Raw genomic sequence first — 15,645 nt, 5'->3', positions numbered from 1 at the left:
CATTGAACTTGTCTTTCCACACGTGATTTTCTTGGGCTAAAGCTTTTTCAAAGTTGCCTAAGGGAGTTAGACACCCACTCAAAGCCAATCAGCTTGAACACCTAACTCCCATGGGCTCCTTCGAAAACCCCAGACTGGGAGAGGAAAGAGACGAATGTAAAAGAAAGTGCTTTATAAATCATGCTCTGTTTGTGTAGAGCTGGTTAAAACATTTTTGACTGAAAAACTTTCCTGACAAGTGACAGAGCTTCATCAAAACTGATATTTTTCACAGGAAAAAGTTGATTTTTGACAAAAACAAAATCTGATTTTTCGATGGGAAAATGATAAACACCAACAGAAATTTTTAAATGTTTCCTTTAGAATTGCCAGTTTGAAAATACCAAACCTATCAAGATTTCAAATGAGGGACCAGGAAGGAGCTGCGATGCTTTCATTGGGCTAGCTTCTGTTGCTGAAAGAGACAAGTTTTGAAGGAACTAAAGAAGAGCTCAAAAGCTTGGCTTGTTCACCAATAAAAAACATTACCTCCCCCACCCTGTCTCTCTACTATCCTGGGACCAACGCAGCCACAACACTTCATATTAAACCTGTAGTTTAAATCTACATTTCAAAAGGGTTCATTTCAATCAAAAATGACAACCTGGTTCTTTTTGCTATTTCCAGACAGAATTATTTTGCAATTTTTGTCATACTGTGAAAATTCAATATTTTGACCTTTTTTGTCTCATTTCAGGACAAAACCAAATTTCCAGTGGGGTGGAAAGTATATATTCCAAATAGCACTATTCCTGAGAGATACACACACAGACAAAGAGAAATTCAATCTAGTAGTAAAAGACAGAGGCAGAGATGGGCCACTGTCAAAATATTTAATTTGCCTCAAATAAGCATCTGGGTTTCTGAGGCATATTCCAATTCATTCCTAAATCTTTAGACTCAGTATCAACTTAGACATTTTCTGAGATCAGTTTGGAATACTCCACTTCTTTTGGCATGCTAATCATTGCATTTAGATATAGCTTTTCATCTACAAAGGAGTAAATGGCTAATTCTCACGGGGAGAAGGTGAGGTAGACTTAAACCACAGAGACAAGTGAAAATGTAAGAAACTAAAAATACGCTACCCTAACTTTTTCAAGGTTCACAACATTTTGGTTCACATTTTTGGGAATAATTTGCAGATCTTATTTTATTCAAACCAAGAAAGAGAGTACAGAAAACAATTCAGCTTTAGGGTCAGTTGAGAGAAGAGGGTTTCTCTCTCTCTCTCTCTCTCTCTCTCTCTGTCTGCTGTGGGTTTTGATTGTGTTGCATTTTGCTACAAAATAATGCTATCCATTTGCATGTTTGCGCCAGGTGGATCCAACCCTTCTGACTCGGAGTTAATAAAACCAAAACCCAATAAACTCCAACATGCTGTCAATCCTCTTGGATTATTAACACAGAAACTTCCCCATCAAAAAAATAATCCCAACAAGAAAGGCCTGGTCTGGCCTTGCCTGCGATCCTCCCCTTTATAACAGGTGCTTAAAAAACCAGCTGCAGCAATGAATCTTAACCCTATCTGACAAGCTCACTCCCTGGGAATGAGGTAGGTGTGTTAGGCAGGCAAGCCTGCATGCCTGCCACCGTGCCTTCCTCTTTCTAGCCACTTGCTGAGTGCTTTTGTCTCCCCATCTAGGTTATTTTCTCCCATGCCCATCTGACCCTATTGCCCACTGATGCATTCTCTCCCCCTGCCCCATACTCGTCCCTCCTACCTGCTGGTTCTGCCCCTCCCTGACACCTCCTCAAAACTCCAGTGGGCATTCCCACCCACCTGCTGGTATCTTTCCTTCCCCGCCCTCTGGAGAAGGCCATTTACTTCTCCTGTCAACCACTTCTTCTCAATGTCTAAACTACTGTCCCAACCCATCCTTTTTTAATCACTTTACAACTGTCTTGAGAGGCAGGCTGGTGTGGTGATTATGGCACTGAACTGGGACTCTGGAGATGTCAGATTTCTGTGTGACCTGATTTGATGACCTTGGGCAGGTCACTTAGAGTGGGATTTTCCAACGTGCCCCATGTTGGCCTAGTTCTGCTCCTCCTGAAGTCAGTGGCAGAACGGTTGATGTCAGTGAGAGCAGAGACAGGCCAAGGCTGGCCTCTTTGACAATTCCTCACGTAATCTCTTTGTGTCTCAGTTCCCCATCTGTAAAATGGGAATAACATCTCTGCTTTCTCCCCTGCTTTGTGTGTCTGGTCTATTTAGAAAACAAGTGCTTCAGCGCAGGATATGTCTTCCACGGTGTGTATGTACAGCATCTAGCACAACAGGGGCCTGATCTCAGCTGGGACCCCTTGGCTCTTCTGTGGGATAAACCATAGTAGCAAGGCCATGTCTGCACCCCCACCACGACAGCAGCACAGCTACCGTGCAGCATCCATAGTGCAGATATGTCAACGCATGTCCTCACTTCTAGGGTGCCCCCTTTTGCCTGGGTATAGCGTTGCAGGGGACTTCACCTCCTGTACTCCCCTTTGTGGCCACTTCCTTGGCCATAATGGTCAGTCCCAGCCGATGTCTTCTCCCATCTCCTTCTCTGGGTTAACTGTGGCTCGGACCTCTGGCCAAGTCACGCAACAGTTCACTTCCCTTTGGGGGGGATCAAAGATCCAGCTTAGAGGCCAAATCACATGCCCAAACTAATAACTCTTCTGTCCCCCTCAGGTGCCACTGAAGTCCTCTGCTTCTTAGCCCCGGCAGAGCTTCTCTTATTGTGCTTCTGCCTCAGCCGGATTCCCCTGCTGCTTCCCTTCACCAGAGACTCCGGCAGTTTGCCTCAGGGGCAACAGGAGCCTGCTCTGCTCCCCATGGATCTCTTTCTCCTGTCACAGGACCTACCTCAGGGCTCCCTGTGGATGACTCAGCCTGACTAACTCAGGCTCTTCCCAGAGGGGCTCCCCGCTCTGCTGTGTTCCCAGCTCTGTTTAAGTAATTCTCTCCCTGATGCCCCACCACAGCTGTGGTTGGTCTTTCTAACTCAGCCGCACCACACCCGGCTGGGGTACCTAATTAACCAGCTTCTCAGTGAGGCAGAGGGATAGCTGCTAAGTCACAGACAAGACTGAGCCCAGCTCGCCTCAAGGGGCCAGCCCACCTGTGACAAGATGCTTCCTACGTCGACAGAAGGTATTTTTTCTCTTGATGTAGTTAATCCACCCCTCCAACAGGCGGTAGCTAGGTCGACAGACGTTCTTCCATTGACCTAGCCAGGTCTACACCAGGGGTTAGGCATGATATTTTTCACAGCCCTGACCGATGTAGCGAAGTCAATCTAGTGTTTAAGTGTAGTCCAGGCCTCAGTTGCCAGCAGCAGACCCTGGGAAGAAAAGTGACATTGGACTCTGGTTTGACTGCTGCTCCTCCTGTGCCCTGTCCCTGGTGCTGTCTCCAGACCAGCACAGGAGACACAAATGCAGGACAACAAGTGGAAAGGGCTTGCGGGAGGTTCCATTTATTGAGAACGATCATTTCTATTCTGGTGCAAACGTTGTATATTTTCCATCACAAAGCAGGATATAACTGACAAACTATATTTCCGCAAGATCTCTAAACCCCTCAGTGGTGTTTGCATCAAGTCCAACATCTGCCCCATGATTTTATTTTTCCCCCCACTTAAAATTCCATACAGTCCGCCACCCCCTTGTTTCTGGATAGCCCAAGGGTGAAGGGTTGATCGTCAGTATTTGTCCATGAGTGTCGCAGGGAGATATGCCTTGTGAACAAGTTCTACCTTAAAGGTCTCCAAACTTCATGACACCAAGGGTTAATTAGGTAACATCCAAGGAGCCCAGACACACTGGAACTTCTACCAAAGCTGTGGAGAGTTTCATGCCTTCACGATCAGGCCCCTAATTTGCATGTATATTTTTGTAGTTTAATAAAATAGAGAATAAATGTGTGATCAGACTGTTGTGTTTTTGCTGGATAGAGAAATAGAAAATGGCTTGTTGGTTGAGGTAATCAGCAATGAAAAGCTGCAGCTGATCAGCTTTGTCTGTGGACTATATTTACAAAAGGTGGTGGGTGCGGGTGTGTTCTGGGGTGTGCTGGTTTTGCATCTGGCCCTTGTTGGGATACACTCTGATGTGGTGGAAGTTTATGAATAGGAGGGTGAGAATCCACCAGAACGGATGATGTCACCAAAAAGTAATCCTCACAACCTGAACGATAAGGCAAAACCTGGGAATGTTTTTAACGGCTCTACTGCTGCAAATACTTATACATGCGCATAAATTTACACACATGTAGTCAACGTCATGAGTAAAGTTAAGCACATGCATAAGTGTTTGCCGGATCGGGGCCTTAGTTAGGTTCTGCTATTTACAAGCAAATCTCAGTTTAAAAGTCACAACAATTCAGGGAACACAAATTGGGCAACTTTGATCCCAGAAGTTTGCAAATTCATCCTTTCTGAGCTGTTTTCCCATCATCATAAGAAATGGATTCCTTTGCTTGCAAAGCCAAGAAGGCAGCCTTTGCTGAGACTCAAGGTGATTTCTGCCGGCAGAAAATGCCTCATGGTGTATCATCAAAAAGTGGGGCAGGGCTAGGGTACCACAAAAAAGCAGCATCCACTGGTTGAAAACTTTGGCCCAGATTTTCAGCTAGTGCCTGTTCTCCATTGACGTCAAAGTTATGCCAGTGTGTACCCTCTAAAGATATGGCTTTTGATTCTAATTTGGGTGTGAGTCCTCCCTGCCCCCCATGCCTCACTGCTCTGCTCGGCACAGGATTGAGTTAGCTGAAAGTACTCCAAAAATCAATCTAAAGGCCCAGAAAGCAAGAAAAGTGGAGACTCTTTGGGCCTAGAGGTTCACTATGGTGACTGGAATGCTCCACGCACAGACTGATATCCAGTATTCTGTGAAGATGAACACATCACCCTTAACTCCAGCCAGAAACACTGCTATCCAGAGGATGCAATTTCGCTCGGCTGGGAAAACGCATCTCCTAATTCATCGTTTAAAAGCATCACATAGTATTTTAGGTTGCGCTATCTCCTTTCATCTGAACACCTCCGTAAATAAACCCTCACAACACCCCTGTGAGGTAGGTAAGTACTAGTCTCCCCATACCACAGAGAAGGACAGCCAGGCACAGAGAGGTGAAATAACTTGGCCCAGGTTGCACAGCAAGTCGGCAGTGGACACAGCAGCAGAACCTGGGAGTCGTGCCTCCCAGTGCCCTGCTAGACAACACAATGCACCTGAGAGAAATGGCGCTAGCCTTAAATGCTTTCCAATGTTTACACTTCCTTGTACATATATTCCTATCCTCTTCAAGCATCTATCTGTCAGCTGGTGCTGGAAAGAGTCTCTTTGTCCTGGCACATATTTAAGTCCCATTGGTTGTGTCTACACAAACATTTTTCCTTTAAATTGCTCTCTGTTTGCACTATCATCCACTGATGGTAACGGCAGACAGAGGTTGAATGTAGCCCAGCCATAGTCACTTGACCCACTGTGTTGCCTTGATCGGCTCAAAGGGCTCTGCCACTGAAGACCAGTAGTTGTCGCTTGCTGTGCCACCAGCCAAACAGCACTTCTGGTAGTGTAACAATAGTGTCAGTCCCAGGCAATTGAAAAATCAAGAGTCAGCCCTTCCAAAAATCATAAGATTGACTTAAAAATATTAATTCATAAAAATGTAAGAATGGAAGGGACATCCTAAAGGTCATCTAGTTCATCCCCCACCCTGTGCTTGAGGGTGTTGGGTCCTCTAATATTGGATTGTTGCAGACTAGGCCATGGCTGACTGCATTCTGACAGCCTTGTGCCATGCACAGAGATCTTAGGGACATCTGCAACCACACATAACCTTGCCTGCTAGATCTTAGCAGCTAAGCCGCGTTAGCAAAGAACTAGAGGAGGCGGCCTCTGAGGAACATCTACAGACCAGTCTGCTTAAAAAGTTGATCAGTTCTGAAGGGCAAATTCTACTCAAGTCAGGGAGAGGGAAGGCGAGTCTATCTGTCCTACAGGGCATGTGGACCCCTAAATGGACTGGCCTGTGAGGCTGGGCAGCACAGTTGCTCCCTGGTGTTGGCGACACTGCAGGAGACGCTCAGCCCTGGATTTAGTACTGCACCAAGCCACGGCGCCAGAGTGCACAGGGGCACCGTCTTTTCGATCACATGCAAAACCAAAATCCTGGCTGCTTGGGGGAGCCAGCTCCTTACCTTATGCACATTCACCCAGCCCTGCAGTCAGTGGAGCTACACCAGTTTATACCAGTGGAGGGTCTGGCCCTTGGGGCATATGATTTTTGCAAGTGTGAAGCCTGCTGCTTGGGCTAAATTCTAATTAGCATGCTGCCTACACCTTCCATTTCTCCTTCATTTTAAATGGCCAGGGGGATTCACGTCGCACTTCCTGCCAGGCGTGGTTTTAGAATGGTGGGGCCCATTGCCAGACAGCTGCCCCCTTCCAGCCAAAATGTAAATCTACAGTACTGTATGGGAAATGCTTCATGTCTGTATAGCCATCAGCTCCGTGCCCAGTTCAGCCAGTCTCACATGGGCTAGCCTCTTCCACGCTTACCCACGCTGAGTACCACCTTGAATGGGCCATTGGCTTCAGTGGGGCCATTCAAGGAGTAAAGTGCGACTCAGCGGGAGCAAACGTCTCAATAGATTTGTTTCTGTGCTCCTTGGTGTGAACAAGGCTGACAGAAGCTTGCCCGAGGTTTTCACTCAGGTGTCCTCCCACCAGCAGCAGTAAAAACACAAGCAGAATATCTTTCCCTTAGGACGTATACATGGGGAACATCTTCCAGGCACACAGCTCCCCGCCAAGCCAGCTCCATAACATTATTCTCTCTAGACCCACACAGGGTGGGGGGGAAGCATAGACAGAGATCTGATAGGCATCTCGTCTCTATCTGAGTCTCACAAGGGGGAGAGGGGTGTCAGGGGAAAAAATACTGCTGGCCCCAGCTGTCTTACCTTGGTGTGGAATCCCTCCATGCTGGGAGAACCCCTTCTATCGCCTGGCACAGCACCTCATCATGGATGGTCTTGTGTCTTCAGTGGATTTCCCAAGATCTGTGTGGATCTGAAAAGCTGGACGGCCAAATTGCTCACTTCTCTGGAGGAGCAAACCCTACTCCACAAAGGGGAACCTCACAGTATTTCTTCCCCCAGGGCCTCTTTTGGTGGGTTTTCCCATAGGAAGAAATGATCTGGCCTTGAATATTGACCTCCGGCTTTGGATCAATTGGATCCTGACTAAAGACTTGTAATGTGCCTTGGCCCCCTGGGAGACGAAATGCTCTCTCTAAGCTATTTATTATTATTATGGTCGAAGGCAGCGTATGACCATAAATGGGAGTCAGGTAGGTGACCCTGGCACTCCGATATATATCCGTTTCTGTAGGAACTTGGCCGGAACACACACATCCTGGAACGTTTTCAATGTATTTTTATTTTGTTTAATAAAAAACAACAACCAAGCTTGCATGTATATCTTATATATATAAATATATACAGTATATATAAAACAAATGCGTTTGGACAACACCTTTTACCTGTGGCACAAAACATAAGGCATAGAAAGAAGCATAAGGCAAAGTCCTAATCTTTGAGCTCCCGAGCAGTCTCCCCCACGCAGACACGCTCTCTGGCTTGAGAAGGATTTTCTCTTCTTTGGCTTTTCAAAGAGGTGGTGCCAGAAACAATCAAAAAGCAACGAATATGTTCTAACTTCAAGGCAGCTGTGAATGAAAGTCTGAACTTTCCATGCAACTGGTTTAGAGGAACCCACCGCCTTGCTCTAAAAGCCTCCTCAGAGGCTAACGAAAACGATGTTGCGGCCGCAGCCGTGGTCTGGCGTGATGGAGGGATATTTCGATCTCACGCGGATACAAGAGAGAGGGCTTTCAGAATTCCCTCTTCCAGAGCAAGCTGGGGCATAGGAGGTGAGGGGCCTGGCATTGAACCTCAGCACAGTCAAGGGAAGGAGTTCAAAGGCTGGATCAATAGGGTGTCTTTTGCAGTCATGTATAAAATAAATGACAAAGGATGGGACAGTCCTTAACTGAAGAAGCTCATAGTATACTGAGCAGAAGCGATAAACCTGACACAAAGTGGTGACTTTATCCCACAAGGAGAGAGGAACATCATAACTAATTTGCAGTACATTTTTTCTCCTGCTTTTGCCCCAATATTCAGTTCTGGGCTTATTTTTTCAGCATGAGCAAACTGCTAAGCAGGACGGGTGTCTCCTAGTTTCCCCCCTTCTTTGAGACAATCTCTAATTGACTGTTGGCACTTGGTTCCTCTGTAAACTATATTCCTTTGCTTTCAGTCTCAGGTTGGCAATGCTGTTGGCCATGTTCACACCCTGGACAGGGCTAGCGTTGGTACACGTAGCAGAGTAGGTAGCCATGGCACTGTTGCGGTCGAGAGAAAAGGAGAAAAGAAAGAAAAACAAAGTCAGAATCCAGCTGCAAATCAGTGCTGCACTGAACTTGAAAAACCAGTCACTAGGTGAGCGGGTGCAGACATGGACACACAGCATGATGCATAATGTTTCATTTACCGGGAGTGACATTCCTTACAAAGACTGGAAATTTTAGTAACCTCTGTTTTAGTGTACCAATAGATCGCCCTGTCTAACTGCACTTTCCAGGATACAGCCTGATCCAAAGCCAGCTGCAGTCAAAGGGTTTTGAATCAGGCCCGCAACGATCGGTTTATGTGACCAACATGCATGATAATGTGCTACAAATAGTCACCAGATGCCAAGTTCAGATCTGGAGCCAACCTTTGTCAAAGTTCAGGAGTGCTCAGGTCTGAGGCCCGGGTTCTAGAACACACTGGAGGGAACACTCCTGCATTCGCAGGAAGATAAACTAGATACAGTCCTTTCCCACCTCCGACTTCTATGATTGGAGTGTCTTTCTAATGGCAGGTGTACCTTGGGGACATTTGGTGGTTTACTGCTCCCTTTTGGTGGTAAGGGAGCAAAGGTTGTGCCAGCATGTTGCACACATTCCCAATTGCTAGGAATATCTCCAGCTCAATCGCCGCACAAATTGAAGCTGGACCTTTAGAAGTTTACATGCAGTTGAGTGATGTTTGCTGCCCAAGACAGAAACTTTTTGACGATCCAGAATAGATCCTATTCCAGATCCATTTCACATGCCTAACTTAAATTCAGGGAGCAGATCCTCAGCTGGTGTTAACTGTCCATTGACTTTGGTGAAGCTGTGACAATCTGCATCAGCTTAGGATCCACCCTTAGGAACTTTACCCATGAAAGCAAACACTCAGGACATTTAAAAAGAGCGAGCCACTGCCAATTATTGGAAATAAATAGATGACAGCTATTAATATTTGCACCTAAACTTCTCCTTTCATTCAGACACACGCTTTAGAATGATTTCTATTAATCTGAATAAACTCAATAAATTCCATGTTGCCACAAAGACCCAGATGGACCATGCCATCATTTCCTGCATAGAATGACAGGCAGTTTTCTGTCACTTGCATCTCACCTGAGTTTCATCACTCACTCACGTTCATTGTTACATCACCAGAGCGGCCAGGCCAAGGAGAGAAAACTGAGCTTCATACCAACCGCCTCCGAGAAACAGAAAGAGCAGACCATGAAAGCTCACATTTCTCACCGCCCCGTCTAGAAACTGACACGCATGCATTAGCTTTAGCACTTCAGGGATGATTTGACTCAGCTCATCCATTCAGATGTGTTTAGAAAAAAACCCACTTCCTTTGCATTTTTGGTGGTGCTGGGAAATCAGATAGATTTTATCATAGGCTAAAACCTCAGTGGCATTCCTATTGGGACACTTCACTCCATGGCCCACCTCCATTTTCTCTGTTGCCTGGTTTCCTATTCAACAGGTGATTGATGATTGTGAACATGCATGTAGTATGTCCCTTTACAGCCACCGTACAGCTGAAACCTGCGACATGTAGCACCAATTAAAGAACAAATGCACAAGCTGTTACCAAGTGTGAAGGTAAGCTGCCACTAAGCATCATGGGCCTGCAGGTGCACTTGGATTAACACCTTCTGGATAGCACATACATAACCTAATGGTCATCTCTCATTGGGACTGATCCAAAACCTACTGTAATCAAGGGGAGTCTTTCCTCTGACTTGCAATAGCCTTTGGGTCAGGCCCATAAACCAGACTGGCTTTCTTTACAAATGCTCAAACTGCTTTCAACACATTAACTTTGTGGATGGGAAAGATACCCACACTTATGCAGGGACATTTTGAGAGGGAAATAATGTGGGAATGAGGTGTGAACACCATTAAGGATGAACAGCTTTGGATAAAATATGAACCCACTTGCCCCTTGGTCCTGTATTGTAAATTTAAACCTTTAACTCTGAAGCTTTCCTGAGGTGCATAAATGTTCGGTTAAAATTATGACCAATATTTATTTGTATTGTGGTAGTGCCTCAGAATGGCAGTCACGGACCAGGATGCCATTGTGCTAGGTGCTGTACAAACACAGAACACAAAGATGGTCTCTGTCCCACAGGGCTTGTGATCAAAGGGTATAGCAACACCACACAGGGGTGTGATTGCAGCTCAAGCAACGCACCCAAGTTAGCTTGAATCTGGCTGGCTCAGGTCCTACAACAATGAAGGGGTAACAGCTTGGACTAGCCCTGGAAGTGATTACCCCAGGTTCCAGGCAGGTTCATATAGCCCAAGCTGCTGCAGCTTCACAACTCCAGTACCTGAGCTAGCCAGATTCAGGTGAATTTAGATATGTCACCTCTGGCTGCAATTGCACCCCATTCAGGTGAATTTCATCCTTTCAGTTTTGGACGCCCTCTAGTGGTAGTTTTCTTTATAATACTTCTTAGTACAGGAAAGAGCTGGCTGGTGTGTGCTTGTCTCTCTCTCATCTTGTCTGATACTTAGATTGTTAAGATGAATGGAACTATATTTTCATCATATTTGTGTACAACACACAGCACAATGGGGACTGGATCTTTTGCTGGGGCCTGGAGGAGCCACCATGATACAGATAGTGAATAATTATACTACCCAGGATCCCAAATAGGAAAAGTCTGCGGGGCGAGTGAAAAAATACTGTAGAGTTAAGTAGCACAATGCAAGGTTTCTGTTTTTCGTTCAATTAAAAAAAAACCCAGCAACCTCATATGCACAAATATATCACAGCTATGACTAGATTTCATCTCCCTTCACCAGGAAATGGCTAGACACAAATCCCTAATAGAGTTAGATGTCCAGGTTAATGGGATTTGGGCATCTAATTCCTTTAAACTACTTTGAAAAGCTCAGGGTATGTCTGCAATACAGTGGCACAGCTATGGCACTGTAAAATAGCTGCTTCCTACCTCAAAAGTAGGGGGTTTTCCCACTGATGTAGATAATCCACCTCTCTGAGGTGTGGAAGCTAAACTGACAAAATTCTTCTATCAACCTTGCTGCCCCTACAGCTAGGGTTAGGGATATGTGAAATTTTTCACAGCCCTGAGCAATGTAGCTAGATTGATTTAAGTTTTAGGTGTAGATCTTATTGTTACGGTGGCTCCTGAAAGAGGCTGATTTGGTCCCGATGCTAACAATCCTGTCTACACCATGAATTACAATAATCAGGCGGTCGGTCAAAGTTCTCTCAACAATAACTTACCCTGGGAGAAAATTAATGGCGATTATAATGCATGTGGTTTGAGGGATGACTAAATCTTTGCACTCTAGACACCTTCTACCACAACAGAAATCATTATATAAAAGAATGAAACACCTGTCAGGCATGGACTAGGTATACTTGATCTTGACTCAGCATCGGGGTCTGGACTAGAGGACCTCTCAAGATTCCTTCCAGCCCTACCATTCTACGATGCTCTGAAATGCAGCACAGAGCTGTGTGAGTAACAGATTTGTCAGTTTACTGGCAAGTCCAAAAATGGGAAAAAAAAACTTATTTCAGGTCTACCTGAAACCAAAATTATTTAAAAAATTTCAGAGAAATGAAAAGTTAAAAAAAAAAAGGGGAGGGGGCAGGGTTCTTTCAACCCAAAATGAAATGTTTTGTTTCAGTTTCAAGCATTTTCAATATTTTTTCCATTACACGCAAGGAATTTTGAAGCAAAATTTGTTGTAAAACGCATTCCTCACCAAAAAAAAAAAAAAAAAAAAAAATCAGCTGAAAGCTTTCACCTAGCTCCAGTGCTGCAAGCTTCTACAATAACGGTCCGAAACCCAGCACTCTGTCCCTGCAACATCTTGGGCTGTTACTGAAGAATACTAAGGGGGTAATGGTAATGGGTTATTATAGAACTTTGGAGCATGGGGCTGGATCTCCCTTTCACTTGCTTACGTTGTACTATAGCAACGCAGTGAATTACTCCATGGTCTGCTTTACAGTTTGTGCAACTCTATTCCAGTGAATTTCTAAATCCACCCCAGAATATGTCTAGCAACTGACTGAAGCATGAGGGTGCAGAGAACAGAGCACACACAAGAGAAAGGCTGGCCTATAGAAGTTCAGTAGTTTAATACCCCCCGTCGGGTTTTTTTGGTTCCAACATAGAGATGTTACATTTAATTCCCACCAACACTGATAAAATTTATCTGCATACATTGCAAGGTGCTGTCGTGGGGTTAGGACCCCGGATTGGAAGCAAAGATCTCCTTTGTTCTAATTTTGACTCTGCTACTGAGGCCTTGGCCAAGTCACTTGATTTCACTGGAATTTAGGGGGTCTAGATGCCATTGAGGATCTGGGCCTTAATCTCTCGGCTTCATTTTGTACATCTCCAAAATGGGAATAATACATCCCTAGCTAACAGACTTGGGGAGCTAATGGCTGCAAAGCACCTCGAAGATCAGTGATGCATGGTATGGATCAGCACGATGAAGAGTAGACTGTGAGTTTATAAGCTCCTGGGTCCTCCCTCTCTCCCATATAGGGATAGCACAAGCATTGACAGCAGCTCCTGCAAGCCTGTTTTTTGTAGTAGGGTAACAACACGGGTGTCTGAGACACACTGGTGTTTCCAAGACCCACTGAAGCAATTGCACAGGTGCAGCTTTCCTGCAGCCCCCAAGAGCAAGGCAGCTGTGGCAGAGCCACTGGGTGGAGTTAGGTGATAAAAAGAGTCGTTTCCTCCCAGAAGCAAGCCTCTTGTAGGGCTTACTTGTGATCACCCCAGCCTCTGTCTCACATGGCATCCGCTGGCTCTGCTGCTGCTGAAGGGCAGGGGCAGTGCAAAAAGGAAGCCCTGGGCATGGGAAAGCAAGAGGCAGAACCATTTCCCAGCCGCCTACCTGCGGGAAAGCAGCTCGTCTCCATGGATCTCCTACCTTTGCTCGCCTTTCATCTGCCCACGGCCACTGCCTGCAGCTATGAGCAGCAGAGACCACTGTGTTTTCCCGCTCTGCCATCCAGCGTTGGGAGTGCAGTCCGCCCAGCGCCTACAGAAGGGATGGCCCCGCCGGCGCACAAAAGGCATAGCTCTGTGGGCCTCCGGGCTAACTAAGACATACGGGCTTTGGGCAGATGTCAGTAACCCAAGTAGCCCACTGGGAGGTGGCTGGAGATATCTGAGCAGAGGGGCTTGTCACGGGGGGAGATACAGTGATTGTGGGGGGCATGGAACAGGGCTGCTGGTCTTTGAAAGATGAATTTGGGAGCCCAACTCTCTGTGCCATGGCAAAAGAGGGGGTCAGCGCCAAAAGCCGGAGGATGTAGTTGTGTGCAGAGCCAGGGCCCCCTCTCCCAGATCACTGAGCCCTATGCAGACCACACACTTGCCATAGCCTTGTATTTCTGGGCCAGCCATACGACTTTGTGTACAAACTTCAACCCTGGAGGGGAGAGGGCAGCCCTATCAACCGTGACCCGGGAAGGGAAGGGGTACCCCATAAGCTGTAACGTGGGGGGAGGGTGAACCCCTCTAAGCTGTGACTTGGGCTGGGGGAACCCTTATAAACTCTGGCTGGGAAGGGACAGAGCACCCCTAACTACTGTGCCCTAGAAGGGGGAACATGCCCCCTCCACAGTGACCTGGAGCAGTGTGGGGCACCCCCTCTAAAGACTGCATCTGGCCTAGGACCACCCACCTCATCTCCTCCTGTTGTGTCCCTTCTGTGCTCGCCGGCCAGGCCTGGCGTGGCTAGCGCTTGGGCACACTTACATTCCTCTTCTCCACAGTAGCCCAGACCAGCTGGCAATGGCCTCCTTGCCTTTCCAATGACCCCGTACAGCCCTTGCCCCCTGCCCCCTGGAAGTTACCTTTGCAGTGTCTTCTAGAAGCCGTTATGAAGCCCCTCGTGTAAACAACATCTTGGGAGGGACGAGGATCTATTTTTAAAAGTGTGAGAGGTAGAAATGAGCCACACGCATTCAGCAGATGCCCGGCACCGTGACCAGAATGGCCATAGGGGGTGGGAAGGGAGCGGCCATCTGTGCTCATCTCTCCTGGACCGTCTCACCAGCGCACTCTTCCCCAGCGAGCCACAGGGCGGGCAAAGCCCCACAAGCTGGGATGTGTGCTGGGAGCTAACCCCCAAGGGAAGGGGCTTTGCCAGCCAGGCAGGTAAAAAGGACAAAAAAGGAGGTCGCTGAGATCATCTGTGTCCTGCCCACACTCCTTGTCTGTACAGACCTGGGGGGGGGGAGGGGAGGGATCCTAACTCTTTTCTTTCTTCTAGTGTGACATGAAGTCACTTTTCAGTGTGGACATGATTGAGGACCACTGATCAAAGGCATCAAAATACAGGGGATGCCACAGGGCGAGTGACTGTTTATTGTCTGAGCGCTGTGAGGAATAGGGCCGATTGACTTTGGGCAGCAGAGATCTTTGCTCAGGTACTGCTCTCTGAGGCCCGTGCAGGGGGGACATGACTTCGCTTGGCTGGCATGGAGCAGGGACAGGACAGAACAACGGGACAGAGCATCAAGCCTTTCATTGAAATTCAAAGCACAATGCTAAAAACATCCGCCGGCCACCTACGGCTCCCCACAAGCCAGCACAACCGGAGTTCACACCATCCCCAAGAGACAGAGGAGAGAGGGAGAGGGCTGTGAATTGCACGAAACACAAATGCTAAGGAGATTTTTCCCTTTCTGATTTTACGCTGGCAGTACCTCCCAGAACATGCTATCAGGCCGGCACACACTCCTGTAGAGGAAAGCCTACCCCTGCTCCTTTCAGCAACATATTTATCACTTCCTCCCTCCGCTGCTCCAGAAACTCCCTCTGCTATGTTGTTCAGCGGAGAGGGAAGCTGTGCCCTTTCTGCTACCCTGTTTGTACATTTCCTATATTGGCAGCTCACCTAGGGCATGAGTAGGAGCATGATATTCTGCGAGCAACCAGACCTAACAGAGCAACAATGCCAGTGCCAGGAAAAACTCTTTCCACGGCAACAGTGAACCTCGCCCGGTCACATTTTTCCCTTGGCTTAGTCTCATGCTTGTTCAAATAAAAGATCTGAGACTTTCAGAGCCCGCCTGCTTGCCAGTCCCAGAACTGAGAAGGTTCTGGATGTCAGGGCCCAACAGCTGAGTCTTTTTGTCTCCTCACTCCACCCTCTCCTCGAGCCTACGGCTGACCACACGGTGCTGGGACAAGCCAGCC

At 47.0% G+C, this 15,645-nt stretch overlaps 1 protein-coding gene across 2 annotated transcripts in view; it reads right to left on the bottom strand.

The window, feature by feature from the left end:
• Positions 1-7,460: 7,460 nt before the first annotated feature.
• PRRX1 (paired related homeobox 1) overlaps positions 7,461-15,645 on the bottom strand; it is a 77,221-nt gene continuing 69,036 nt past the window's right edge. The window contains exons 4-5 of one of the 2 annotated variants that reach the window (XM_067532529.1): positions 14,298-14,366; positions 8,307-8,440 (exon numbers count right to left, since the gene is read on the bottom strand). In XM_067532529.1, the coding sequence (XP_067388630.1) occupies positions 14,312-14,366 (55 nt within the window). In that variant the 3' untranslated portion in view covers positions 8,307-8,440; positions 14,298-14,311. Of the gene's footprint in view, positions 8,441-14,297; positions 14,367-15,645 lie in introns of both variants that reach the window. The other variant, XM_067532527.1, reaches the window with a different exon arrangement.

The sequence above is a fragment of the Emydura macquarii genome, unplaced genomic scaffold, assembly GCF_026122565.2.
Source record: "Emydura macquarii macquarii isolate MOO-44397 ecotype Brisbane River unplaced genomic scaffold, CSIRO-AGI_Emac_v2 contig_3287, whole genome shotgun sequence".
Lineage (NCBI taxonomy): Eukaryota > Metazoa > Chordata > Testudines > Chelidae > Emydura > Emydura macquarii.
Note: the sequence above shows the minus strand (reverse complement) of the source record. Positions and strands in the feature narration are given on the sequence as shown.